The sequence below is a fragment of the Pseudopodoces humilis genome, chromosome 15, assembly GCF_049639895.1.
Source record: "Pseudopodoces humilis isolate 2021_Gansu_Grassland_sample_001 chromosome 15, ASM4963989v1, whole genome shotgun sequence".
NCBI lineage: Eukaryota > Metazoa > Chordata > Aves > Passeriformes > Paridae > Pseudopodoces > Pseudopodoces humilis.
The window spans coordinates 19,940,173-19,967,718 of record NC_142214.1 but is presented as its reverse complement, the minus strand read 5'-3'; the positions used below and the strand labels follow the sequence as shown (position 1 = coordinate 19,967,718).

At 52.1% G+C, this 27,546-nt stretch overlaps 1 protein-coding gene across 4 annotated transcripts; it reads left to right on the top strand.

Annotated features, from left to right (window-relative positions):
* Positions 1-343: 343 nt before the first annotated feature.
* On the top strand, positions 344-27,270 carry ENOX2 (ecto-NOX disulfide-thiol exchanger 2). Of its 4 annotated transcripts, none has more exons than XM_014256523.2 (15): positions 344-405; positions 9,491-9,601; positions 11,183-11,314; positions 13,061-13,216; positions 13,886-14,092; positions 15,162-15,395; positions 16,512-16,724; positions 18,185-18,291; positions 20,355-20,469; positions 20,787-20,968; positions 21,490-21,597; positions 22,429-22,485; positions 23,351-23,459; positions 23,715-23,800; positions 25,046-27,270. In XM_014256523.2, exons 3-15 carry the CDS (start codon positions 11,218-11,220, stop codon positions 25,175-25,177), a joined length of 1,803 nt encoding a protein of 600 aa, XP_014111998.1. In that variant the 5' UTR covers positions 344-405; positions 9,491-9,601; positions 11,183-11,217; the 3' UTR covers positions 25,178-27,270. The 4 variants fall into 4 exon arrangements, with proteins under 4 accessions (XP_014111998.1, XP_087918695.1, XP_005527420.2 ...); XM_088062569.1 differs by lacking the exon at positions 344-405 and adding an exon at positions 1,169-1,246; XM_014256522.2 differs by lacking the exon at positions 344-405 and adding an exon at positions 4,559-4,708.
* The last annotated feature ends 276 nt before the right edge of the window (positions 27,271-27,546 follow it).

Here is a 27,546-nt window from a genome sequence, read left to right as displayed (position 1 = left end):
GCCGGTCCCGGTGGGATGGTTCTGGGCCCGGTGGGATAGTTCCGGTCCCGGGGGTGTGGCCGGTCCTGGTGGGATGTTTCTGGTCCCGGTGGGATGGTTCCGGTCCCGGGGGTGTGGCCGGTCCCGGTGGGATGGTTCCGGTCCCGGTGGGATGTTTCTGGTCCCGGTGGGATGGTTCCGGTCCCGGTGGGATGGTTCCGGTCCCGGGGGCGTGGCCGGTCCCGCCCCGCGCGCTCCCGCCCCGCCGGACGCCGTCACGTGCCCGTCACGGTGCGCGCGCAGCTCCAGCCCCGCCCCTTTCCCCTGAGGCAGCCAATGGGCGCGTGCGGCGGGGGCGCGCGGGGCGGGGCGGGGCGTGCGGCGGAAGCGGCGGCGCGTGCGGGAGCGGCCGGGCCCGGGCGGGCGGTGAGTGCGGGGAACGGGGAACGAGAGAGGGCCCGACTGCGGGGAGCGGGGCCGTCCCGGCCGCGCCCTGCCCCGGAGCCCCGGCTCGCAGCGGGCGGCAGCCGCAGCCGGGCCCGGAGCGCTCCCCGGCCGTGCGGAGGGCCCGCCCCGCTCTCCCTCGGCCTCCGGGCCGCTGTCCGGCCGGCAGCGGGGCTCGCTGGGCACGGGCGGCCTCCAGCGCGGCTCCGGCCCGGCCGGACCTGCCGGGGAGCTCGGCCCGGGGCCTGGGGGAGCTCGGGGGAGCCGGCGGGAGCTCGGGGAGAGCTCGGGGAGCCCGGCGGGAGCTCGGGGAGAGCCCGGGGAGATCTCGGGGAGCTCGGCGGGAGCTCGGGGAGAGCCCGGGGAGAGCGCGGGGGGCCCGGCGGGAGCTCGGGGAGAGCCCGGGGAGAGCCCGGGGAGCCCGGCGGGAGCTCGGGGAGAGCCCGGGGAGATCTCGGGGAGCCCGGCGGGAGCTCGGGGAGAGCCCGGGGAGAGCTCGGGGAGCCGTCGGGAGCTCCTGGAGCCCGCGGGGACACCCGCCGGGCTCCGGGGCCGTCTGGGTGCTGCGGCGGCTGCGTGCCAAAGTTTATTCCATATGGGAAGTGTCTGGGCCGCTGTTCGGGTTCAGACGTAGCTAAAATGACTTCACAAAGGACATTAAAATGATGTCAGGAAAGATGGGGAGTGCCCAGGGAAAGGCGTGGAGCACCAGGAGCAGCTGGAAAGGGGCTCAGCTCAGGGGAACCCTCTGGCTCTGCTCAGCCGCAGGTCGGGACCTTGTGTTTGCTCCAGGTGAGAAGGAACAGCCTCGGCTCGTGCCAAGGTAGGTTCAGGTGAGGAATTAGCACCAGTCCTTTCCCTACCAGAGCACTGGAATGAATTGCTCGGGGTGGAGGCACCATCCCTGGAAGAGGCACTCGGGGATGTGTTTTAGGGGTTATTGCTGCTGGCTCTGCATGATCTCGAAGGTCTCTTTCAGTCCCAACGATCCTGTTGTGAAAAACAGCTCGCTCTTCAGAATTTTTAACAGTTTAATTAGGGGATGAGAAGGAGCAGTGTCCAGCGCTGGGCTGTTTCTGGCTATTGGCCAAAGAACACACCGGCACATTTAGACAGTGTTACCTATATATTGTTACATTACTGAGGTCTATACATATTTATGTGTCTCGTACATTATTCAGACGTTCTTGGGAGCTTTTGATGTTGCAGAAACTCTTTTGTTTGGCCTTACGTGCTGACTTATCTGCACGACATCCTATAGATCCGGTCAATATATTTTATTCCTTCATCCTGTTGTTTCACACTTCCCTGATAAGGAGGAGTTAACAAGTTCTTCTCCAACTCTTCCCCGGTGCTCTGCTTTGTGTCACTGTTACCTTATGGCTTGGAGAGGACAGTCAGATGTGGGAAAAACAACATAATTGCTTCACACCGCTCTCTTGGTTACATAGAAGCATTTTAACATTTCGTGTTTTGCTAAGGCTGACAGTGTAATACATTTATCACACCACTGTTTTTATAAGCTGTAGGATGCATACATAGGTATAATATAGTCATCATATTTATTTCTGTAAGGTATATGGTGCATACATAAATATAATATATTCATATATAAAATAAATATTACCTATTTTCTATATTATCTATATTTTCTGTTATATCTGTTTTCTGTTATATCTGTTTTCTGTTATATCTGTTTTCTGTTATATCTGTTTTCTGTTATATCTGTTTTCTGTTATATCTATTATATATTATTTACATTATATATTATTATATTATAGTATAATATAACCCATATAATGTATTAATCACATGATTATTTCTATGGGCTATACAGTGCAAAACTAATAGATTGTGTTATACTAATGAGCAGCTGAAAGGAGTTGGGAATTTTACCATATCCAAATAGTTATGACCAATAACAACACATAAAGACTAATACATAAATGTGAAAGACAATGTGATATTGTTATTTTTAATACAGAGAAAGCAGCACAAGGAGAAATGGGCTGCATGTGAAGAAATGATAAAGTCCAAGAGCGAGTTTCCAGAAGGGCTGGGGTGAAGGTGGCAGCATTCCCCCGAGGTGGGATGCCCCTGGCTGTGCTCTGTGCCAGGCTCTCACGTGTGGCTGGGCTGTGCTGGATCCGCAGCAGACGCTCCGTGGGCAGCACGCGGAGCTCTGGTGCCCACAGCTGCCGTGGGCTGCAGCTCTCCCACAGCCCTGGACTGGAACTTGTAGCTGCACATGTGTTTATTTGCTTCCTTGAGCGTTTACATGGAGCTGCTTTAGTTTATGTGCTTTACTTTCTGATTTTCCTCGTGTCTTGGTGCTGTGTGCCGCTCCCAGTAACGTCCGTCCTTGCGGGGAGATGTTTTTGTTCTTTAGTGCCACGTGTTTGTTACACAAACATTAATCCTTGGGTAAGCTCCTCGTTAGTCTACACCATCCTTACCTTCTCTGGAGTTACATTAATTGGCCATTGTATTTTTCCATATTCTCCTGCAGAAAGCAGAGCCCTGAGACGGTGGGAAAGGATGGAGGTGGCCTGGGGTAGGAGTTTGTCCTTCCAACTTGTGTTCCTTCCTACTCCAGCTGTACTCCTCCCTGTGCTGGAAGCCGAGGGCTTGGGTTCTCTGTTTCTTCAAGGCTCATTTGAGGAATTTTGAGGATCTAATTAAAAAGGCCCTTGAGCTGAGTTGTTGAAAGCTGTGTGGGAGCTGGGGTGAGGTCAGGTTTCTGTGTTGAAGGTCAATGTGTTTGGAGCTCGTAGCAGGGATGAGGTTCAATCACCGAGTCGCTGCAAAGATCAGGTGTTGCTACTGAGGTATTCTGTACACCTTCCAAAGATGGTGTGAGATTTCTCCCTTAATCCCCAACTTTTCTGCTGACATTATTCCAGTTCCATCATGTCCATCCTGTCCAGCTGCTCCGCTCTCAGCCAGCAGCTCCTCACGCTGGTGCTGGCTTTCCACGAGGCTCTCTTGCCCATCAGTCCAAGCTTTAGCACTGGGAGTTTCTGATGATCCTGACTGTTGGCTCTGTTGGAGTTTTCTTTATGTGTTCCCCTTTTCTCCTCTTTTTTTTTTCTTCTTCCCCCTCTTTTTGTTCCCCAGTAGCTCTGTGTAGTTAGTCCTGCATCCCTTTGCCCATCAGCTTCCTTCTCCTGGGTTTTCAAACAGAGGTTTCTGAAAAGAGGAGCTGTTGAGCATTGTTCTGGGGTGGCATTTGAGCTGGATGTTGCTCTCAGGAGTGCTGAGGGGGTCTGGAAGGACAGAAAGGGATGGGACTGAGCTGCCTGCAGCCGCCTGCTCTGCAGCAGCTCACCCCCTGGAAATCCCAGGCTTAGAATTCCTAGATGTGTGTGCAGAGGGAGGGTGGTTTGGCAGAGCCTTGTGAGCATCCTGAAAGCATTCCATGGAATTTTTAATAATTTGGCGTGGTGGACATGGCAGGCTCCCTTGCTGGGAAGCACTGAGGGCTGTGTGAGGTCGCTGCTGGTGACATGTGTGTACACACGTGCTGGGAAGGAGGCTTTTCCTTTGTTTTGGGTTACAACATTGAGTGAAGAGTACAGCTCATACAGGATTTGGTCAAATCCCCCTATTTTTGCTGCTGTGGTTGTATTTTTGTGAAAACTCTGCAGGTTGGCGTTCCTGACTAGAGTTGCTGACCGCTGCGCTCTCGGGTGCAAAGGAGGAAGGGGCTCTTTGTGTCTCTTGGTTTTATAGAGCCCTGCTAGAATAATTAGCTGCCTGAAATTAATTTATTTCTTTCAAATACAAGCTTCCAGAATCAAGGAAAGCAAGCAGAGTGCCTCTTACCATCAAGGATTACCAGGAATTAATCTTTCAGTGCAAAGGCCACTAATCTCGGGCATGCAAACAGGGTTTATTGAGCTGCGTGCCAGTGCTTAGAGCAGTGATGGATGAAATCCCTGGCAAATTCAGACGCTCTGGCTGTTAATTGCCTCCCCACCTGCTCATCCGCCTCCGTCCCCCGCATCCTGGGATGTGCCTATGGGTGTCAGTCACAGGAGATGGATGGTGACACGTGGAGCTGCTGGGTGCCAGCCTGGCCTCTCAGCCTGGGCTGTCCTGCCTGCCCCGGGCCACTTCTGCTGTCACTGGGTCCCAGCTTTCCTCTGGTGCTGGGGGCTGAGCGAGGGAGCTCAGCGTGGCACCGGGATTTTCAGACACAAAGCCAAGCTGGGAGCAGTGGGAGAGCTGTCTGAGCTCGTGCCTTACGATGAGCATCTTGCCATGTTCCTCGTGCAGTTCGCAGGTAACACGGGGGGGTCTGGGCTGCCCTGCAGGATTAGCTGGAGCTGGCAGAAGTCACTCTCAGAACTGTGCTGCTCTCATCAGTGTGCCTGGCCAGCTCCCGGCTCAGACTGCTGCTTGGGGAGCTCTACCAGTGATAATTAAGCCAGGACTGTGCTAGAGGAACATGCACGAGCCCAGCAGTAGTTTTTTGAACCTGGGAATTAGTTTCCAAAAGGAAATGACTGGGATCAAAAATGTAACTTCAAAGTTTCCATGTTCCTCTCCTCTCCCTTCCCTGCTGGTCTCTTTTCTCTTGTGTTCTAATTGGTTGCTGCAGGTGTACTTTGGTGTCTTCTCAAGTTCATTTCTTGAGGGCTTAAAACCAGCACTGTGTAATCAGTGGCACAGTGTATCCAGAATCCAGTTTATTCCCAGAACCACAGGCACCCTGCTCAGACTGAGCACTGCTTATTTCCTATATTTGCCGATGCTGGCAAAAGGTAAATCCATATTTATAGTAAAGCCTGTGTCAGCCCATTTCTGGAGTTCCCCTGATGCTCAGTAAGAGAAGTCTAATATGTGTTCAGGGGAGCCCAGGGGATCCCAAAATCCCTGAGGGGTTCAGAGGGACCTGGGGCACCCCAAAGTGTGACCCAGAGTAGTTGAGAGGGTTCCAGGACACCCCAAAACACGACCAGCCAGGCAGCAGCCTGCACAGGCTTTTGGAGTATCATTGAAAGGCTTTTATGTGTGTGACAGTGTTGGAATAGCTGGTAATAGTTGTAATTTGAGTTTTGGGGCAGAGGTTTATGTTCCTGCTGTTTATTAACTGGTTGGGTGGCAGGAAAGCTGTTGCAGTGCCTGGGCAGAGTGAGGCTGCAGCTGGAGCTTCAGGCTTCACCCCAGAGCCGCGCCAGGCTTGTGGCAGAGCTCGTGCCACCACTGAACTGAACGTTCCTGAACCCAGCAGGGAACATTTTGCCCAAATCCCGAGGTGGCAGCCCCGTGCTTGTTTGTAAATGGTCCCAGGAGCGTTGCACAGGAGCTGCACAATCCTGTGTTTTGGTTTGTTTTGGTTGTGATTTCCAGTGTTTCCAGCTCTTGGGAATGATCTTAAAACGGGATTTTCAGTTGGCCTCAGGGGCTTTTTGGGGTTTATTCTTCCCCTGGTCATTAAGGCAATGGCCCAGCTCTGTGTGCAGGATTGGAAAACCAAGACCTGTCCCGGGTCTGGCACAGGACCCAGTGAGGACGGATACTTCCCTAGATTTATGCCTGGAACATTGAGATCTCTCCTCTCTCCCCAGCCCCTTTCTGAAGCTGTGCTGTGGAAGCTGCAGCTGATTTTAGCCCCAGCACAGACCTGGACGGATCCCAGCCCCATGGGACGGGGGGCTGTGCATTGGCAGTGCTGCTTAGGCCAGTGGGAAGCTGTGGACTCTTCCCATCACAGCTCAGCACCTATTTCCAGAGGGGAAAACCACCCACAAGGACCTGCTGTGCTGTGGGAGAGGCCTTGCTCAGAGTTGCCTTCTGCTCATCTTTCAGCATCCCCCCTTCTTTCCCTGATCTGTTTTTCTGCTGACGAATCTTCTAGCCCAAGTTTTTATTTTTAAATGTTTAGTCACTGCATTATGGCAGTGCCTCATGTCTCACTCTTAAAAATGGAGTCCTCTGAAAATCCCTGCAGATAGGAACAGGGAGATGAAGGGCACACTGACACCTGTGTCACATATGGCTCTGGAAGTGCTGACACCAGTTCTGCTGCTGCTGGAAACCCAGATCTCCCCCCCCCTTACCTTCTGTGTAGCATTTCCCAGCAAATGCAGAAATCTGATTTTGGCCTTTCCAGGTGTCTTGGGTTGCAATGCAAGGTGTAACCAGAGGGATGTATTCTATCACCAGCTGCTAAAACCAGCTGGGGCAGTGTTCTTTATCCCTTCCAGGACCCATCCTCCCTCCAGGGGGATCTCTGCTCTTAATGATCCACTGGGTCTCACTGCAGGACTGAGAAAATTCCATCATCCCACTGGGAGATGCTCCAGCCAGGGGGAGGAGCCAAGCATTCCTACCTGGCTACAATCTGAGCTTTGGAACACCACAGGCAGCCTTTTTTCCACTGGTGGATTCCCAGAGGAAAACAGGACCCATCTACAGCAGCCCTGGGCCTTCAGAGGGAAACTGCCCCCTTCTACAGGGTCACAGCTTCACCAGAGCCACATCTGGCACTCCAGGGCTGCAGCCACCTTTTAATCCCACTGCTACCGACACCCTGCCCAGCAGAGTATCACATTGCATTCTGGCTCTGGCAGTGCTTTTTCTACTATTGTATTTTATTTTCATTCCCCTATTAAGTTGTAGGGGTTTTTTTATTATTTATACATCCTAGTAAAGAACTGTTATTCCTACTCCCATATCTTTGCCTGAGAGCCCCTGAATTTCAAAATTATAATAATTCAGAGGGAGGGGGTGTATATTTTTTCCATTTTAAGGGGGGCTCCTGCCTTCCTTAGCAAACATTTGTCTTTTCAAACCAAGGCCCTGGCTGGCTCACCTACAACAAACCCCTGTGGTTTGCTCCTGTGCTGGTGCCTTCCTTCTTGAGCAGAGCAGCTTGGAATGGCCAAGGACACCTCATTGTGCTTGGCACAAAGGACAGAGAGATGCTCCTGTTTGTGCCTCCTGGCTGTACTGGTTGAGCCTTTCAGCTTTTATCCTGCTCAGAGCCCAGGAGAGAGGATTTTCTGCAGCTTCAGCTTTCTGAGTTCTCTGTACCCAGGGTGGCTGGAGCTGTGGCTGCTCGCTGTGATGACAGGAGAGAGGCAAGTGGGTTTGAAAGTTGGCTGCTGTCCATGGCATTTATCCTGTGTAGGGTGGCAAATCTGACATAATGAGGGGTTTCTTACTCCAGACTGTGTTGGGAATCTTCTCTGTGGCTTGTATTAATTTTTGGAGCAAACTGTGCTGCAAGAGAGAGCTGCAAGCAAGGTCCCTTTCTTACAGATTCCATCTCCCACTTTCCATACTGCCCTTTGCTTTCCTGGGACATTTGCTGTTTCTCCATCCTGATGAAGTGAGAGCAGAGCTTTCCCAGTGGCTTTTCTGCTCCATGTTTGTTGTTAGGTTCTGGTGGATGGTAGCTGGTCCTGTTTTGGTGGGCCCCGAGGACACGGCTCCTACTGCAGGTCACACAGGTGTCTCCACCCAGAGCCTTCCAGCTGATGGCTGCTTTGTTTCTGGCCCTGGGGACATGCTGGGACATTTGAGCATCCCAGCTCCAGCTGGGGCTGGAAATCCTCGGGGTGAGCGTCTGCCTGTGTTCCCCTGCGGGCTGGGAAGCAGTGCTGGAGCAGTGTCCATTCAGGTGCTGCTCAGTGCCAGGTGTCTCCCCAGCGTTGTGTTCAGAGCAGGGTGTCTGTCCATCCTGTGACACCAGGGTCTGGCTTCTCCCCATCCTTCCCTATTCCCAAATGCAGGAAAACTTGTTCAAGTTCAATTCTGCCTTTTCTATCTCATGGATAATGCCAATGGAAGCTTAGAGCCGCTCCTTTTCCTTTCTCCTGCTGTCTTCCCTGTGCACAAGCTCTCTATTTTTAACCTACTGCATTCAGATTTGTTTTCCTGAGCCCTCATGACCTCCATGATATTTTGACTTTGGAATATTTAAGCCACAGCATTGTAGGCATCCTGCATGGCCGGGCGTGACTATTGTTGTTGCCAGCTGAATAGTCCTTGGTTTTTTGGCTGCTTCTTGCGTTCTCACCTTTCAGTGGCTCGGAGAGGAGCCCTCCAGGCACCCACTTGGCTATTTACAGCCAGCCCCAAGAGCCATGTTTGTGAAGTTCTTGGAAGTGGGATCCTCTGGAACAGAAATGGCAGCGCTGCAGAGGGTCTGGAGGAAGGTTTGCTACAAATGCCTCGGCCCATCAGTGCCCTGGCGTGGGATGATTGTCATGGTTCTGCTGACTCCCCTGGGAACACAGAGCACCTTAGAAATGTGCTTATTTTTATCACTTTATATGGGTCCACAAAAAAGATTTCTTTGGGTTTTTTTCTATTTTTTTCCATATTGGCTGTTCAGGGTGAATTTGCTGGGACAAAGACAAATCAAACTCAATATTTCAATATTCCTTTGGTCTTGCATCCCTGCAAGTGCTGACTGTGACAGAAGGTGGAGGGAGGAACTCAATGGTGAGTTCAGGGCCCTGGACCCGTCTCTTCAGGCTGGAGAAAGGAGGCTCACAGGAGACCTTCTTGCTCTCCCTGACAGGAGGGTGCAGCTCTGGAGCTCCCCTTTGTGATCTGCATCCCAGAGCCCCTCCCACATCCGTGACCAGGAGCAGCTGTGTGCCAGACTCCTTGAACAAAAATTCCAGCAGAATCTTCTTGTTTTGAAGATGTTCTCAGTTGTGCCTTGTTTTTTGGTAGTAAATCACTCCAGGTGAATTCTCAGCTGGTGAGACTTGAGTAGCTCCTAACAATGTATTCCTGGACTGAAGAAACAGGGAAAAATCCTGTCCTTTGAGTTTCCAGCCTTGAAATGCTGCTCAACCCAGGGAAGATGCGCCCCTGGCTTACTCTGGCAGGCAGTTTGGTTTGTGTGGGTGGTGGAATTGATGCTGGTGAGTAATATTTTATTGTGTAACATTCAGATCAGACAGAGCTGGGGCCAGGAGTCAGGATTCCTTCAGGGCCTGGCGTGCTGCTTGTGCCTGGAACCGGGCATTTCTCTCACTCCAGTGATCCAGAAGCATCACAAACCAGTGTAAGTCAAGTCTCTAAGTGTGCTTTTCTCTTTCAGGTTTAAACCACCTGTCCTTTGACCCTGCCAGCACTGAGTCCCTGGGGCTTGAGAGCCCGGCTGAGGATGGAAGTGACCCGGGGAAGAGGAAGAGGAGCAGCATTCCCCCAGGTGAGCTCCACTGCTGGCAGGACACAGTCCTGAGGCTGGGCAGGGGGAGCTGTGCTCTGCTGCTGCTGCTGCTCAGCCCCACCACTGTGCCTGGAGCCAGGCTTGGGCTCTGGGGTAGAGCAGTGGGGAATGGCTCCCAGTGCCAGAGGGCAGGGATGGATGGGATATGGGGCAGGAATTGTTCCCTGGCAGGGTGGGCAGGCCCTGGCACAGGTGCCCAGAGCAGCTGGGGCTGCCCCTGGATCCCTGGAATGCCCAAGGCCAGGTTGGACATTGGGGCTGGAGCAGCCTGGGACAGTGGGAGCTGTCCCTGCCATGGCTGGGGTGGCTCTGGATGGGTTTTCATGTCCCTTCCAACCCAAACCCTTCTGTGGTTCTCTCTACTTGTCCCAATAGATTTATTTTCCTAATTGAACAGAACCTCAAGATTAAAATCATGACGGTTAATTAAAAGCAGGATAAGGCAGCTCAGGCTGAATGACTGGAGACATTCACATTTAAGATAATGTCATAAAAACAAAGTGTTAAATGAACTGTATGATATTGTAATGTCAGATCAAGGAATTTTGCAGGAAAACTGTTACAATAGGTAAAACCTTAGGAAAGAAAGGCCTTGTAAAATCAGGCCTTGTTACTTCAGCTAAGCTAACAGCTAGCCTGATAACGTCCCATGAGAAAAGAACTATAAAAATGAAAATCAGTTTACACAACGATCTATTCTTGTAAAAAAACAACTCATGCAAAATGTCCACTTCCCAATATACAAAAATGTAAACATATAAAAATTTTTATGAACATGTACACAATCCATTACCAACCAAGAAACTAAATTTCAATAAATTACTAACCAATTAAAATAAAACACGGGACTTTCTAATAGTAATATAAACGATGTAAATAAAAATTTAACTATTCTACTTAAAAAAAGCCAAGTGTCTTATCCATTTTTGTGGCTGAAAACTGCAATCCCAGCAGTGTGACTGGGGAGATGTGGTGCCTGCTTGTGCCATGGGTTGGGATGAGCAGTGTGGGAGTGAGTCAGGAACTTCCCTGGGGAGGTTCCAGGTGCAGAGGGGGAGGATGAGGCAGAAGGAAGGTGATGTGCAATGCCCACAGCTGCAGAGAGAGGGTGAAATGCAGCAGGTAGAGAGAAGGTCCAACTGAGAGGTAAAAGCCCTTGAAGGAGGGTCAGGGACTTGACAGCACCGTTCAGTGCTGGTTTTGATGAGCTGAGAGAGCGCTGGCAGTGGGAGGATCCTGCTGGGACAGCTCCCTTCAGTTCAGTGAGGTCTGGCTGTTTATACCTGCTGGATGTGTCCTCTGTTCCTAAATCTCTTGTGGGGAATCAGCATCCCCTTACCTTTAATCAGGGTCCTTCAAGGCCCCTTAGAGCTGTCAGTTGCAGTGGGTGAGCCATAACTGAGGTGCTTTCAGGTGTTTTCAGGTCCTGGTTGTTTTTTTTTCCTGGGTCTTCCCTGAGAGTGGCTTTAGCTCTGGTTTTGTGTGCTGACACTGCAGAGCCTCGCTGGGCAGAGCTGAGATCTGCTCTAAGCCCTTAATCACTTGTGTTCCTCTCCACAGATGGTGGCAGAAATCTGAGCCTGGACTCCGTTCCGATGGGACTGCCAATGTCCGACCCGAGCGCCTGGGCCACCGCCATGAACAACCTGGGCATGGCTCCCATGGGCATGACAGGACAGCCCCTCCTGCCTGGTGAGCTCTGGGGATGGATACAGCTCTGGGGATGGATACAGCTCTGGGGATGGATACAGCTCTGGGGATGGATACAGCTCTGGGGATGGATACAGCTCTGGGGATGGATACAGCTCTGGGGATGGATACAGCTCTGGGGATGGATACAGCTCTGGGGATGGATACAGCTCTGGGGATGGATACAGCTCTGGGGATGGATACAGCTCTGGGGATGGATACAGCTCTGGGGATGGATACAGCTCCCAGCTCCTTGGGAACAGCCTGGAGCACTGGGCTGGGCTGAACTCCCAGCACTCAGCTGTGTTTGAAACGCATTCGCGCTGCACCTCATTTATTTAGAGGCCTGAACTGAGAGGAGATGAGAATACACGCTTTTGAATGCAAATAATTGTGATTGTGGGGTACCCCCAGGTGTCCTGCAGGGGAGCAGGAGGAGGAGAGTGCCACACAGAGGTCAGGAAACCAGTGATAGCCAGGAACATGTTACTCTAAACTGAACTGGCTGGTAAGGAAGGATGGGAGGAAGGTGAAGAGGAAAGCAAAGGGATAGCAAAATGGATATGTCAGAAATGAATGGAGGATTCTGCTCCAGAAGTGACCACCTTGTAGTGTGAGATACATTTGCATGGCTGAGTCACCTTGGTATGGATGAAAGAGCTCCTGCAGGAGCAGAGCTGAGCTGTGCCTGATTTTCCAGCAGTGCAGGATGCTGGACATCAAAGTCCTGAATGGAACTGACTGTTCAGTGCTTTGCTGCATTAAGAACTCTCCCTGCCATAAGACCTGCCTGCTCACCTGGGGAGGGCATGTCTGCGTTGGCAGACAGCACAACCTTCTCTTCTCCAGTCTGAACAGCCCCAGCTCTCTCAGCAGTGATAGAGAAAGTTCTCTCCTGTCCCCAAGGCCTTGTTTCACATTTGGCTTTGCTGTGGAAATGGTGTTTCTGTGTCATTCTCCTGCTGACACTCTTCCATGAAGGAAAAATCAACACAAGTCTATCCCAGGATAAGGATACAATTCCCATGTACTCCTACATCCGCGTTTCACAGTTGGAACAGGAAGGTTTCTTGTCCCTTCCTCCAAAAGCGCCGGTTGGTGGCAGAGGATTGGCTCAGATCCGTGTTTCTGCTGTGGCAGGTCCTTAGCTGCTGCAATTGCTGCACTTGCCTGCTTGGTGAGATGATGCCCTAAATCCCAGAACCATTCAGGCTGGAAAACACCTCCAGGATCATCGAGACCCACCTGTGACTGATCCCCACCTTGTCCCCAGCCCAGAGCACCGAGTGCCACATCCAGGGCTGGGGACTTCACTCCTTCCAATGCCTGACAACCTTTTCCATGTACAAACTCTTCCTAATGCCCTTAAGCCTGTGTCACAACTGTCTGTGCTGCTGAACTACTTAATACAACCAAGCTGAGTCAGGTTTTCCACTGTTCCCGTATGTCCCAGGTGTCCTCTTGTGGAGAATCCTCTCTGGGAAGGGTTGGACACAAGATGGGAGCCAGCGTTCACAGAGGAGAGAAGGAAGTAATTTATTTTAACAGAGAAAAGTAACTTGACTGTGGCAATGAGCAATGAAATAGTTTTAAAACATTATTTTGAGGGCACAGATGTAAAGTTTGATGTTGGCACATTCCTGATTTTCACCGGCACGCGTGGGAGCGTTCCCCGTTTGCTGTCAGAGCTCCCAGTCTCTGTATGACTCCACTCCCCCACTTGACTCCCTTTTTCTCTCCCCCATTTAGATTTTGATCCTGCTCTTGGAATGATGACTGGAATCCCTCCAATCAACCCCATGATGCCAGGCCTGGGGATTGTCCCACCTCCCATCCCTCCGGACATGCCGGCCGTGAAGGAGATCATCCACTGCAAGAGCTGCACTCTGTTCCCACCCAACCCACGTAACTGCTTGTGCTCTGTCTCTGCAGGGTATCCCTGTGCTTGTTCATGCAAACCCCAGGTGTGGGTGAGAGAAGGGCCATTCCTGGACTCACTGCTGGCCAGAGGGTGACAGGGCAGCAGGAAAAGCCTGTTCCTGTCACTGAGTGTTTGCCTTTTCCAGAACAGCCTTTTCAGCTGCTAGATTGATAAGGACTGGGGAGAAAGCTGCTCCAGTCACTGAGTGTTTGAAGTCTTCATGGTTTGATGCTCGTGTGGGGTGTAGCTCAAGCACACAAATCTGCAGCTGCAGCACAGGGAATCCCCTGAGTATGTTTTTTTATGGGTTATTTGCATCAGGGCAGTTTTTTAAGCTGTGATTTTGTAGCACCTTCCATGATAAAGCTGGGAGCTCCTGGTGCTGCTTGTGTTCTTTGAGAGCAGCTCAGGGGAGTGTTTAGAGGGCTTCATGCTCACAAGATATTCTTTTTGGAAACGTGCTGGTGAATGTGCCCATTTTTATCCAGCACCTCAGCAGTGCTGTGGATCCACCCCACAAATCTGAGCGTGGCGTAGCCAGGTGTGTGTTTGGAGGAAGCCAGGAAGGTGTGGTCATCCCTCAGGAGGAAGGGGCAGGTGGAAGGAATGTGTGCTGGCAACCCAAAACCCGACCTGCTCTGCTTTCTCTCCAGATCTTCCCCCTCCAGCCACGAGAGAGAGGCCCCCAGGGTGCAAGACCGTGTTTGTTGGAGGCCTGCCGGAAAATGGGACGGAGCAGATCATCATGGAGGTGTTTGAGCAGTGTGGGGAGGTCATAGCTATCCGCAAGAGCAAGAAGAACTTCTGCCACATCCGCTTTGCTGAGGAGTTCATGGTGGACAAGGCACTTTACCTGTCTGGTGGGTGTGTTTGCCCGAGAGGGAAGCTTAAAATTCTGGGGCAGAGCTGTCGTGGTGCCCTTATAGGCAGAACAACAGAATTTGGGGCAGATTTCTCTGATGCTGTGTCAGTTTGTCTTCTGCTGCCATTGCATTGCTTCTTAAATATATGAAAACAGCTCCTGAGAGAAAGGCAGCTGTGCTTTGTCACCTGAAAACAGATACAAAACATTGGGCTGAGGTGCAGAGTCTGTTCCCATCTTACATGGACAGGTGTCCAGCTAATTCTAAAGATAGTGCCAAAAAAAAATTGGACATTTGTTCCTAATTTGCTGGCTGGTGGGCTGGACTTACTTGGGTGATGGGCTTGCCTTAGTGGGGTTTTATTTGGCTGGTGGGGTTGGTTAGTGGGGTTTTATTTGGCTGGTGGGGTTGGTTAGTGGGGTTTTATTTGGCTGGTGGGGTTTTATTTGGCTGGTGGGATTGCTTTAGTGGGGTTTTATTTGGTTGGTGGGGTTGGTTAGTGGGGTTTTATTTGGCTGGTGGGGTTTTGTTTGGCTGGTGGGATTGCCTTGGTGAGGTTTTATTTGGCTGGTGGGGTTGGTTAGTGGGGTTTTGTTTGGCTGGTGGGGTTGGTTAGTGGGGTTTTATTTGGTTGGTGGGATTGGTTAGTGGGGTTTTGTTTGGCTGGTGGGGTTGCCTTAGTGGGGTTTTTGGTTGGTGAGGTTATATTTGGTTGGTGGGATTGTCTTGGTGGGGTTTTATTTGGTTAGTGGGGTTTTATTTGGCTGGTGGGGTTTTATTTGGCTGGTGGGATTGCCTTGGTGAGGTTTTATTTGGCTGGTGGGATTGCTTTAGTGGGGTTTTATTTGGCTGGTGGGGTGTTATTTGGCTGGTGGGATTGCTTTAGTGGGGTTTTATTTGGCTGGTGGGATTGTCTTGGTGGGGTTTTATTTGGCTGGTGGGGTGTTATTTGGCTGGTGGCATTGCCTTAGTAGGATTTTTCCCCGTTAGCCATCGGGGCTGAACCCTCTGGGCTCCTTTAGCCACGGGAGCCCCAGGTGAGTGCCCCTGACCCTCCCTCCCGCAGGCTACCGCATCCGGCTGGGCTCCAGCACGGACAAGAAGGACACGGGGCGGCTGCACGTGGACTTTGCCCAGGCGAGGGATGACCTGTACGAGTGGGAGTGCAAGCAGCGCATGCTGGCGCGCGAGGAGCGCCACTGGCGCCGCCTGGCCGAGGAGCGCTTCCGCCCGCCCTCCCCGCCGCCCGTCGTCCACTACTCCGACCACGAGTGCAGCGTGGTGGCCGAGAAGCTCAAAGGTGAGAGGGGCTGGGCAGGCACAGCTTTGTTTTCAGCAGCTCTGTCGCCATCCTCCTGCTTTTTGTCCAAAAACCCCGCGCTCGAAGCGTATCTGTGGGATCTCGGGATGGAGAAGACCTGAAGGCTCACCTGGCCCGACCTTTCCTGGCAAAAGCACGGGCTAGACCAGATGGCCCAACGCTCTGCCCAGCCCAGTCCTGGAGGTGTTGGGGAGTCCAGCACTTTCACAGTGCTGCCCTTGTGAAAAGTCGTCCCCAGGAGCACCTGCTCCCCCTCATCCCTTTCCGCGTGACTCCCTTCTAAAAGAGGAGTTTGCATCTTCACAGCCCCACCCAGGACACAGTTGTCGCCCTGAAAACTCAGCTTCTGAGCTTGCTGACATGGTTTTCTAAGGACTTTCCCAGGACAGTAACTGTAAACATAGATATGTGTACATTCTTTCTGTTCCACGTCTTGTGATGGGCATCTCTCATGGCCAGTGCAGTGGGAAAGTGTTACCCTGACCATCCCATCCCTGGCCGTGGTAGGAAACCTACAAATCCTGTGAGGAAAAATAAACTCTGCTCTTTCTTTCACCACACCTCGACCTGTGTCCGCGTGATCTGTTCATCTTCAGCGGTAACACACAGTGATGAGGTCTCCCTGAAATCTGATTTTCCCAAGGCTGAGCAAAGCTGTTGGGTGCAGCAAACTCGTGCAAATCAAAGCTGTTCACTACGAGTTTCTTCCAGGTAATTTTGGTTAAGGTTGGAAGGATTAATGTGAGACCTTGTTGGAAGCCTGTGGTTCATGTATGACCTGATGATTTTGGAGCTGGAGGTCATTTCCTTTCACAGAAGGGTCCATCTCAGTAGACAGGAAGTTTTCCAGTAAGTTCTAGTGCTCGTTCCTCCTCTTGCTGCACCTCAGCAGGGGATTTGCTCCATCAGCTTGGTGCTGGACTTGCCTTCCTTTGTTCAGCCACGTGTTCAGGTCCTTCCCAGCTCCCAGGAGTTGTGACGAGTCACCTGAAGGACGCTGATCTCGGAAGGAGCAGTTCAGCTCCAGGGAAAGGACCTGAAAGCTGCCCAAGCCACCCCAGAGCTGAAGTGTAAAGTTGTCCTTTCTTGCTGCAGATGACACCAAGTTCTTGGAAGCCATCCAGACCTTGCTGACCTGGATAGAACGTGGGGAAGTGAACAGGAGAACTGCCAACAACTTCTACTCCATGATCCAGTCAGCCAACAGCCACATCCGCAGGCTCGTCAACGAGAAGGCGGCTCACGAGAAGGAGATGGAGGAGGCTAAAGAGAAGTTCAAACTGGCTCTCTCAGGGATCCTGGTGCAGTGTGAGTAGTGTCTCCACGCTGGATGTCGGTTGTCTGGTGTAGGGATGACTTAATTTGCAGAGTCTGGAGAGGCCCCACTTAAAGGGCTGTGGGGAAGAAGTGGCAACAACCGCTTCTGTGCAGCTGCGGCCGATGTGGAGTCGCGTGGCACTAACCTGGCAAAAATCCCCTGTGGTGCTTCTTACTGGAGGAAGAGTCCACATCTGGGGGGAGGAGAGAATGGATTCTGAGCTCCTTTATTCTTAATTATCACCTGTTACTGTTGTGTCATCCTTTCATCCCTCCTGTGCACGGACAAGGTAAGTTCCTGGGAATCTGGTGCCTCAGCGAAGTGTGCGGGATTTGTTCGCCAAAGGTAGGAGCAGCAGAGTGCTTCCAGCCCTAGTGCAGACCCTGGGTCTTTCAAATCCCAGTACTTTATAAAAGCAGGAAATCAAGGAAGAGGCATGGACTGTATTAATCCCAGGATGTGATTTGCAACAGTTCCTTGCCTCTCATACATCCTTGCATTAGTAAATCGGAATATTTTTACTTCTTTACAAGTAGCTTCTCCACAATTGTACTAATTCTCCTTGAGCCCCTTGCCTAGCTTTTGAACATTCTTAACTTTTGGTTTTGTATATAATGATTTTAGCTGTTACTTGATTTTTGAGATTATTCTTTTTCTTTAAATTGTGTTAATGGTAAAAACTACGGGCGCACGGTCCAGAGGGACATACAGTGAGCACTGCAGAGTAAGTAGAAATAGAGACCAGTGTGTAACTCCACTCTCTAAAACCAGGGCTGATCTCTCAGCCACTCTCAGGTTACTCTAAGTAAAGTAGCAGGGATGTGTGTATATTTATTGAGAATTATGGGTACTGCATCACAAGCATAGAAAAAATCAAGTGGATGTGCTTTGTGCTGTGGGTAAGCTCTCAGCCAAGGAGAAGTACTTTGTGTATTCCAAATCCTCTGATTTTCTAGAGAAGCAGGAGGAATAAATGCCAGGAGCAAGAAAGGCTGGTGGCTGGTGCCTTTGCTTTGCTCCTGCTCCTGTAGCTCACACAGGCTGTGGCACTGTCCAAAGGCCCACTCCTGGTCATAGCCCATCACCCCATTTCAGAGGTGAGTCCTGCCCTCTGAACTCACACTCCCAGCCAGCTCACACAGCGCATTTGGATATTTTTCAGCACCTGGGCTGCCTTTTTTCCTCGTGTCCTGCGTTTTTCCCAGCTGAGAGCAGAGCCCGTGGCCCCGTTGGTCATTGCTCTGAGTGTTTGGCACTGGTCTGGTGAAGCCACCAGGCTGTTTCCAGACACTGAGCCCCTTCCCTGAGCGTAGTGTCAGCACAGTGCAGTGTTATGAGAAAAGGGGAGCCAAACCACCTGCCTGATTGCACTTTTTTACTCCTTTACTCCTCTTGTTCGCCCTCTCTGGATGCTATTCGGGCCCGATTTGCTGCTGATTTGCCACTCCAGTCGAGCAGATAGTGGCCGTGTACCATTCTGCCTCCAAACAAAAGGCTTGGGACCATTTCACGAAAGCTCAGCGTAAGAACATCAGCGTGTGGTGCAAACAAGCAGAGGTTGGTAATCTTTTCTTGTGTTAGATCCTCCAGCACGGTCTCTTGCTTGTCAGGATGTTGATGTTGGGTTTGCACGATGCTCGCGTGGATAACAACACCTTCCTTCACAGTGTGAGGTGGGATCACTCGGGAGGCTCTCGTGGTACAGGTAATGAATTTTCTCTTGGTATTTGTGTCACCAGTAGCAATACATCGAGACCTGTCTGCTGATGGAAGCTGTGCACAATAATAGTCATAATAATGATAAGAAATGTTGATTTTTCTGCTGGTTTTAATATTAAAGCAAGAAGGATTTCTAGAGAGATGTTGAAAAAAACAACAACTCTGAGTCTCATCAGAATCTTTCATCACATTTTCATGTGATATTTCCACCTTGAGAGGTGGAAATTATTGCAGGGGAACAGCCTGGAAGGCTTAAGGGAGCATGTTGTCATGTTTGTGTGTTTATCCCATGAAGTGACGTGGTGAAATGTGATGGTGATCAGGAAGGAGCTGATGGAAGGAAGCTTGTAGCTCCCACTGCTCTTCCTGCAGGAGGAAGAATAGTTCTCAGTCCAGTAAGATTTGATAAAATCAGCTGAGGGAGTCAGGCAGAATGTCAGAAATAGGGAAGCTGAGGTACAGAAAGGGTGTCCACTGCGAAGTGATGGGTGGGGAGATGTTTGTCCTGGGCCCTGTTGAGTCTCGTGAGGTTTTATCCCCCTCGGCTGTCATGCCTTACCCCTAGTGTAAATCTTCCAGTGGTTCTGGATTTGTCTGGGATATCGAGCTCCTCACCACAAACTTGGAAAGCAAGTCTATCCCAGCAAAGCCAGGAGTTGTCTTTCACCTTGACAAGATTATTTAACATCCAGAGTGAATCTCAGCAAAGCTGAGAGGCTGCTGATCCATCCACAGGCCAGGGATCCCTGTGGGCTGGAGGTGATCCTGGCCTGTGATCCCCGTGGATTGGGGTGTCCAGGCCTGTGATCCCCGTGGATTGGGGTGTCCAGGCCTGTGATCCCCGTGGATTGGGGTGTCCAGGCCTGTGATCCCCGTGGATTGGGGTGTCCAGGACACCTTCCTGTAGAGCTGCAGCCTGGGAAGACTCTGGATCCTGCCCAGGCAGGGCCCTGCTGGTTCTGAGCAGGTGGCTGATCCTCCACCACACTGCAGCACTCCAAATGCCCCCAGTGTGCTGGGAAGTTTCCAGCTGGGATCTCCCCATGAGGATGTACCTCTGGGACTTGCCAGAGTTTGACTTGAGTCAAACCTCTGTAGCAGCTAAAAGAGAGCCAAGGTTTCTTCTGCCCCTGAGATGCCAAGTGCAATCTGATTCAGATTCACTCTGAGCCCGGTGCTGCTGTTCTTCCCCGCCTTCTGATCTCTGGCTGTGGCTGGGGTGGGAGCTCTCTCTCCACTTGGAGCTGTCTTGTATTCCAAGGTAAGTTCTCCCAGTGGGAAGAGGCTGTGAGACCACTGTGAGGCCTCTTTCAGGAGCACTTCAGCTGCCAGGCTGGGTCTGCTGCTCTCCCCCAGCTTAGGGACTGCTCTTGAAGGAAGGTGGAAGCCACAAGGTGCAGCTTCTTGGTACAGAGTTTGGCAGATACTTTTTATTTATAAAAATGCTGCTAGTACATGGTACATTTTTAGGTGTAATTTAAATTGTCTCTTGCCTCATTGTAGATATCAGATGCTGGCTAAAGGGTCTCTCAGCCTTTTGGGGTGACCTTGAGGAGGTGCCTATACATGCAGGGGTGCAGCTGTAGCTTGGTTTGCTCTGTCCCAGCTCAGGTTGGGACTTTTGGCTCCAGAGGATTAGGGCTGACTCCAGTTCCTCGTGGTTTGCACAGCGAGGCTGAGCTGCCTCATCACGAGAGCAGGAGGGAGATGGAAGAGTCAGTAATCCCAGCAGCACTGACAGTGACTGGTGCTGGATATTGTCCTTGATCTAAAAATCTGTGCCAGTTTTTAAATCATGTCCTGGAGTTGTGTTTTGCAGACCTAGATTGCAGGAACTTTTCACCCAGCCAACCTGTTCCTCAAAATGTGTATTGAAACCCCCTGTGCTTCCTGCACCCCAGGAGATCCGGAACATCCACAATGATGAGCTGATGGGCATTCGGAGGGAGGAGGAGATGGAAATGTCTGATGAAGAAATAGAAGATCCATCAGAGATGAAAGAAACAGAAGAGTCAGGTAAAATCCCTTTTTAAAGCTCATAACAGTGGTTTCTTTCTGGCACTGGGAAGCCTTGTCCTGTCCCTCCATCCCTTGTCCCCAGTCCCTCTCCAGCTCTCCTGGAGCCCCTTCAGGTCCTGCAAGGGGCTCTGAGCTCTCCCTGGAACTTCTCCTCTTCAGGGGAACATTCCCAGCTCTCCCAGCCTGGCTCCAGAGGGGCTCCAGCCCTGTGATACCCCAAAAAGGGAGCAATTCCTTTGGGTGCTGAGCCCCTGTGCAGGGTGGGGAGCAGAGGGTTCCCTGCTGTCAGGGGTGTGATTGCTGTGTGTCCCCAGCGCTGGTGACACAGGTGGAGGCGCTGAAGGAGGAGAACGACAGCCTGCGCTGGCAGCTGGACGCCTACCGCAACGAGGTGGAGCTGCTCAAGCAGGAGCAGGGCAAGGCCTCCAGGGACGAGGACACCACCAAGGAGCAGCAGATGAAGCTCCTCCAGCAGGCTCTGCAGGGCATGCAGAAGGTGGGCCTGGAATTTTCCACAGCTGGGGCCGTGCTGCAGGGGAAAGAGGCTGGGATGGGCGGCAGAAACGCGTGGAAAAACACTCTGGATTTTAGCAGGATCCAAACTGGCAGGGGGGAGCAAACTTTGTTGTGTCCAGTGTTGTTAAAACAAACCCAAAGCAAATACTGATACCAGGAATTATGTGTGAGCTGATAAATCCCATGGAAGCAATCCATAGCTAATGGATTCCTTGTGAGCTTTACTGTGACTTCCAAAGTACCAAGTCTGCCCATAACCAGCTGAGTTAGGAAGTGGCAAATCCCATCCACTGGGGATGGAATTACTGCCCCATGTTTCCCCAAATGTGCTCTTTTCTGTGCTAATGCATGAAGGCATTTCTAAGCTACACTGTGGATCCTTCTTGTTTTATACTTTAAATGTGGTCTGTCTGGTCTTCATGGAAAAGCCCTTCTAAATTTTATGGTCTTGGAACAATAGTTGGTGGAAGGCAGGTTAGGAGTTTATCCTTTCTCTTCCAGCATCTTTTGAAAGTCCAAGAGGAGTACAAAAAGAGAGAGGCTGAGTTGGAAAAAGTGAAAGAAGACAAACTGAAAATAGAAACGTTGCTAGAAAACCTGAAGGAGCAGGTATGTGCCGTGCAGGTCTGCCTTGCTGCAGTCCCTGGGTTTTGTGGTGAAGGATATCTGTCCTTCTGCACTCCTGGTGGGAATGCCCAGCCCTGGTTTGGAGCAGTTGTCCTTGGAAAGTGAGGAAAAATTACCTGTGAAACTGCAGGCTGCCTGTCAGGAATGGACCTGCAGTTGCTTCGTGTACCTGTGAGACAATCTCAGCAAGTGATTTATAAATAAAATGCAAGTTATTTATAAATAAAACAGGGCTGTCACTGATCAGTGCCCAGTGGTATCACAGCTGGAACAGGGTTTTCTGCAGCCTGAGCTTTTAAAAGATAAGAAAAAAGGTCTCAGTTATCAGACACTGATATTTACAGCTGTGGTTTAGGAGCACGTTTTGATCTGCCCTCCATAAAACACTTTGGAACTGGAAGTTCTTGTGAGTGTTTTAATATTTTTATTCTTGCTGGGTTTAATCTAAAGAGAAATCCATGCAGAATTCCAAACAGAATTCCATAGTGCTGCTTCTCAGGCTTGATCCTGATTTGATTGTGGGTCAGGGCATGACTCTACACTTTTCTGGTCCTTTTCTGTGTAGCACAGACACAATTACACAAGAAGCATGAGGCAGCACTTCCCCCTTGGCCCACAGAGCCAGATACTGGGTTTATCTCTCTTTCCATCTCTAGTCCCACTTTTTTTGTGCCAGGAGATAGGGAAGATAATAAACTCCTTCCTACTAGCTAAAAATGGTTTTGTGTATTCCAGCAATCATCAGAGCAGGAGCTTCAAAACAAAAAGAACAGATTTTCATCAGTAATCTTTCCTTTCCTTGCCCATATATAGCAGAGCATGGCAGATGAAGAGGACAAGGAGGGAGATGCAGCTGACTGCCAGGGGAATGTAAGTGCAAGAGCTGCTGCTCTGGGAGAGTGGAAGGTGTCCCTTCCAGCCCAACCCACCCCATGATTCTGGCATCTCCAGAAGGCAGGCTGAGGGTTTGCAGTGCAGCTTCCACAGGGCAGAGCTCCTCTTTCTCCTCTGGAAGCAAATGTGGAAGTTCAGGCCACTGGGGCACAGCCTGAGCCCTGTGAGCTGAGAACTGCACTGCTGTAAGAGTCTGAGCAAACCCAGGGGACCACTCAGTTCTGTCTTCGTCACTGGCCTCCCTCCAGCCCATCTCACTGGTCACTGGAAGCTGTTCCACTGCTCTCAGGCCACTGGAATTCCACATAAAACCAGGGAATAAAAGCAAGTTCAGCTCCTAGTGCAGCAATCTTTGCATTGATGTGTTTGTCAGGAACAATAAATTATGCCAAATCCTGTTTTAATTCAGTACCACGGACTCAAGGCAGGGACAGTCTGATCCTAAGCCCTGTGCAGCCCCATGGGCACCTGATTAACCCCATTTGTGTCAGTTTGGGCATTTGAAAAATAAACCTCTGCAGCCTAATGAGGCACGGCAAGGCCACGGTGTGGTTTGCAGTGTGTTGTGTAAAACAAGGCCCTCCTGGGGCAGGAGTGGTGCCAGGGAGCAGGGCTGCTGCAGGGTGGCATCTGCTGCCCTTGGTGACCTTTCCATCTCACCTGGTGGATCACAGCCTGCACCGTGGACACCGCTGTGCTTTGCTGGGAGCGTTTTGGGAAATGAGCAGCAGATCCAGCAGTGAGGGCTGCAGGGACTCTGAGAACCAGGAGAACAGCCCTGTGGAGCCTGCCCAAGCTGTGCCAGGCTGGCTGGAACGTGCCCTGGGCGCTTGTTTTGCAGGAGAGCAGCACGTCCAGAGTCTGTGCCTGCAGCCAGGAGAAGGAATGTCCGGTGGAGAAGACCTTGAGCAACAGCCCTGTGAAATCTGAACGAGAAGTTCTCTTAGTTGGTGGGTTCTGCTGGTGGTGCTGGTGACCTGAGCTGGGGGCCCTGCTCCGAGGGGACCTTGCCCTCCTCCTGCCCAGCTCTGGCTCCTGTGGTTAGCCCAGGGGAGGTGGGAATCCCGGGGCTGAGGGAAACCTGGAGCTTTGCTGGGCTCAGGGCGTGACCTCGTGACACCTGGCTGTCTGCAGGGGCACGGGGCTGGGGTTCCCAGCTGGTTTTTGTCTGGTGGCAGTGACCTTTGTGCTGTTCCTTTCCCCAGGGATAATTTCAACCTTCCTCCACGTGCATCCCTTTGGGGCCAGCATTGAGTACATCTGCTCCTACCTGCAGCGCCTGGACAGCAAGGTGGGTGTGGGAGCAGGACAGCTGGGGCTGCACAGGGAGACCTGGGCTCTGCTCCCTGCAGAAATCTGCTGCAGGAGGACCAGGGATGGGGTGGATTTTTGGATGACAGGATGGTTTGTGCTGGGAGGGACCTCAAAGCCCATCCAGTTCTGTGCCCTGCCATGGGCAGGATCACCTGCCACTGTCCCAGGTTGCCAAAGCCCAGCTTTGGGGTCCACCACTAGCCACATCCCCAAGTTCTCCTGTGCCCCACCGGCCTTGTGCTCCTTTCTGGAGTAAATGGGAACGACTGTGCAAAGGCTCCTGCATGTAGGAAGGAATTCCATCTCATTCTGCTCTATCCTGGTCTCCAGCTCTCTTCCTTAAAGAGCCCCAGGGACAGGAGGCCCCACAGGCATGGGAATCCTGTCTTGGGATTGGAACTAATCCAGCTGCTTGTGTTTATAACTCAGTGTTTAATTTACCCTTTCCTAAGAAAACGTGGCACCCTGCCCTGGCTCACTCCAGCCTTTTCTTTATAAGAGTTAATTTTTATCTCATTCTAGCTTGGAATTTGTCTGTGGGGCCACCAGCTGCCTTTATTTTGGTTTGGAGCTCCTGTAAAACTGCCATCATAGCACTCAGCTGCCTTCTGGAACTTCCTCTTTGGTATCCACGGAGCAGAGAAGGCTCCTGGAAGGTTCTCCTTGGGAGAGCCCACCCTTGAACCTGTGCTATGGCATCAGTCTCCTCCTGCTCAGGGCTGTTCCCCTTGTCCTTTGTGTTCCTTCTGAGATCTTCTGTCTCCTCCTTGACTCCTGCAGGAGCTCAGATGAGTTTGGGATGTTATTTTTAACCCTGAGCAGATCTTTGGGCCCGAGGTGAGGCAGGAGGAGGGGGAGTTCTTAGAATACAGCCAGGTTTCTTGGAGCTGCTGACAGGAAGGGAAGGGGAATATCTTTCCCCTGTTCCCTGTCCATTATTCTCACCAAGGTGGTCAGCAGAGAGCAGAAAAATTAAGATCCAAGGTGTTTTGGAGCCATGGAAGAGCCCTTCAGAAGCTGCCTGTGGCCCTGAGTGTGGCTAGGCAGGACCTTGGGCTCACCTCGGGTTCCTCCGCAGCTCTTGGCCCTGTTGGACACAGCTCCTGCTGCCCCAGGAAAGCCTGGATGAACTCCAGCCACGTAACTGTTTGAGTTTGAGCTATCAGCAGCCTCCAGGGCTTCCATCCTCACCCTGAGTCGTGTTTCCTTTGTGCTGGCACAGATCTGCACGGCGGAGGTGGAAGTGCTCATGACACGACTGCAGAACACGTTCCGGCAGGAGCTCAGCGGGGTCGGGGCCAGCCTGGAGAAGAGGTGGAAGTTTTGTGGCTTTGATGGGTTGAAAATGACTTGAGCTTTGACTTGATGCTGGAAGCAGCGGGATAGGGATGCTGAGGAAAGCCGGGATGCTCCTCCCTCTGCTCCTGCCATTCCCTCACACCACGGCCCCGGGGTACAAAGTGTAAAAGTGAAACCAAGTCCAGAGCACCACTGGAAGAACCTCCGAGCTCTGCAGCTCCTTTGATCAGTTATTTGTTAATGGGCAAGTGCTGTTCAATATATTTGGGGAAAAGCTCCTGCCTGACCCTTTGAAGCACAGCGTGTCGACTCTGTGTTCTGCCAATGTTGTATGTGCTTGTGTGCCCAAATTCCTCCTCCTCAGCCTTCCTTCTGCTAGGAACAGCCACAGACTGTCCTGAACCAACAACAAAGGGGCATCTTCTGCTTTCTAGATCACCAAAAGGGGGAAACAAAGGCATTTTTTAGATATTTCTATGAGTAAAAACCAAGGTATGTTTAAACAGAAGATTTAGATGGCTCAGGGGCCTCTGAGCCAAGGAATTGGTTGTTTTTTGTGCTGTTTTCTCTGTTAGCAGTTGAGCTGAGGTGGGGGCAGAGGGGGATTCTGGCAGTGCCACTCGTGCTCTGGGTCAGTCTGTACAGAACCTTTTACATTGATTTTCTGGGGATGTGGGTGGAGCAGAGCTACATCAGCCTGGCTTTTGGTGATTTTTACCACCCAGCTCCACCTGCTTTGCTTTGGAGACCAAGTTCAAGCAGCACAGACTCCTCTGTTCCTGCACCTTCTCAGCACAGTTCCTGTGTTCCCAGTGCATGCCAGGCTCTCAGCCAGCTGTGGGGAGGTGCAGGGCAGCCCATCCCAGCCCAGCCTGCTCACAGCCAGCCCTGCAGAGCTCCTGCATCATCCCCCACACCATCCTGCACATCCCAGTGTGATCCCAGCGCTCTGGCACAGCTCCAGCCCCTCCTGCTTGTTCCCCATGCCCCAGGTGTTGGTGCCCTTCACTTGGGCTGTAGATCCCTCCTCGTCTCTGGGGGAGAAGCCCCAGTTGCATTTCCTGAGGCGTCCCCTGCCCCGCTCTCGTCCTGCCAGGTGCTTCTCCACCCTGTGCCATGGCCAAGGTGGTGCCCAGGTGAGTACAGGGACGTTTCTGGTGGTTCTGTGTACCTGGCACAGACACCTGGTGTTGTGTGAACCAATTCCTCATCCAAAACCCCAAAATTCCACTGGTGACACCAGGCTTGGAGCCAGGAATTGACCTGCTGGCTCTGCTTCTCCCCTCACCATTCAGAGAGAGAACACTCCCTGTGCTCCTCCTCCCTTCCCCACTCATCCCAAGGCCCCGGGGTCTCTCCAGATCTCTTGGATTTCTTCCTGCACCTTCTTCCCCCATCCCAGATGAACCATCCTCCTCCTCCTCCTCGTTGTTGCTGCCCCTGGCAGAGCCTGGCACGATCTCAGAGGTGGGGACGTGGCAATGCCACCTGTCCCTGGGGTCAGCCAGGGCAGAGGGCAGGGGGTGTGTACTCAGTGAGAGCCCTCCTGGGAAACCAGGGCAGGAACAGGAGGAATCAGGACGGTTGCAGAGCCCCGAGGGCAGCCGTGGCTGGAGCAGCCGCAGTCAGGGAAGGCGAGGGCTGGGTGGGCCGGGGCTCCGGGACTCGCTGGCTCCCAGCCCCTGCTGCCCGCGGGCTGCGAGCTGGGCCGGGGCTCCGTGGGCAGCCAGAGCCCCCTCCCGGGGGGCTGAGGGGGCTGGGGCTGCTGCAGAGAGCGGGCAGGTTGTTCCATGGGGCAGCAGGAGGGAGAGGAGCCAGGACCAGGAGCAGTGGCTGGTGCTGTGACAGTGGGTCAGGGCTCGAGCACCCCGGGGTCCTGCTGCCTCCCCTCTCCCAGGGCCTTCCCAGAGGGGCTGAGGTTTCTCCCAGGAGAATCCATCCTGCAGATGGGCTGCTGAGGTGGCACCCAGGGACGGGTGACAGAGACCTTCCCTTGGGACCCCTCGTGGGCTGTTGCTCTCCCTGCTCCCAACACTGAGCGCTTGCTGCACTGGGAGCAGATAGAAACCCTTTAAAAACATGTTCTCAATAGTTGTGTCCCTGCAGATGAATGCTGTATTTTTAAGGAATAAACATTTTTTATGGGCAGATCTTGGCCCGGCTGCTTTCTTTGTCACTCCAGCCCAAACCACTCCATGACCATGGGCCAGGAGCCTGGCTGTGGCCCCCAGGGGGCTCATGGGTGTTAACTGGCAAGAAAGTGCCAGTTTGGGTGTTGGTGGAGGTTTGGGAGGCTCTCCAAGGTCTGTAACCCTCTGGGAACAACCTGAGCTGTAGATCCACCCCGTGAGGTCTGTGAGCTCCTCAGCTGCAGAGCCCTGGCTGTGCCAGACCCTGCTGGACACGGGGGAGGGCTGGGACAAA

What these genes read in the sequence shown, in the direction of transcription:
- ENOX2 (XM_014256522.2), top strand. Translation starts at nt 4,687, where the DNA reads ATGTTCCTCGTGCAGTTCGCAG. An exon ending in GAGGAGCAGCATTCCCCCAG is followed by an intron (nt 9,602 to 11,182) that starts GTGAGCTCCACT and finishes TCCTCTCCACAG; the next exon opens with ATGGTGGCAGAAATCTGAGC. An exon ending in CTCTGCAGGGCATGCAGAAG is followed by an intron (nt 20,969 to 21,489) that starts GTGGGCCTGGAA and finishes TTTCTCTTCCAG; the next exon opens with CATCTTTTGAAAGTCCAAGA.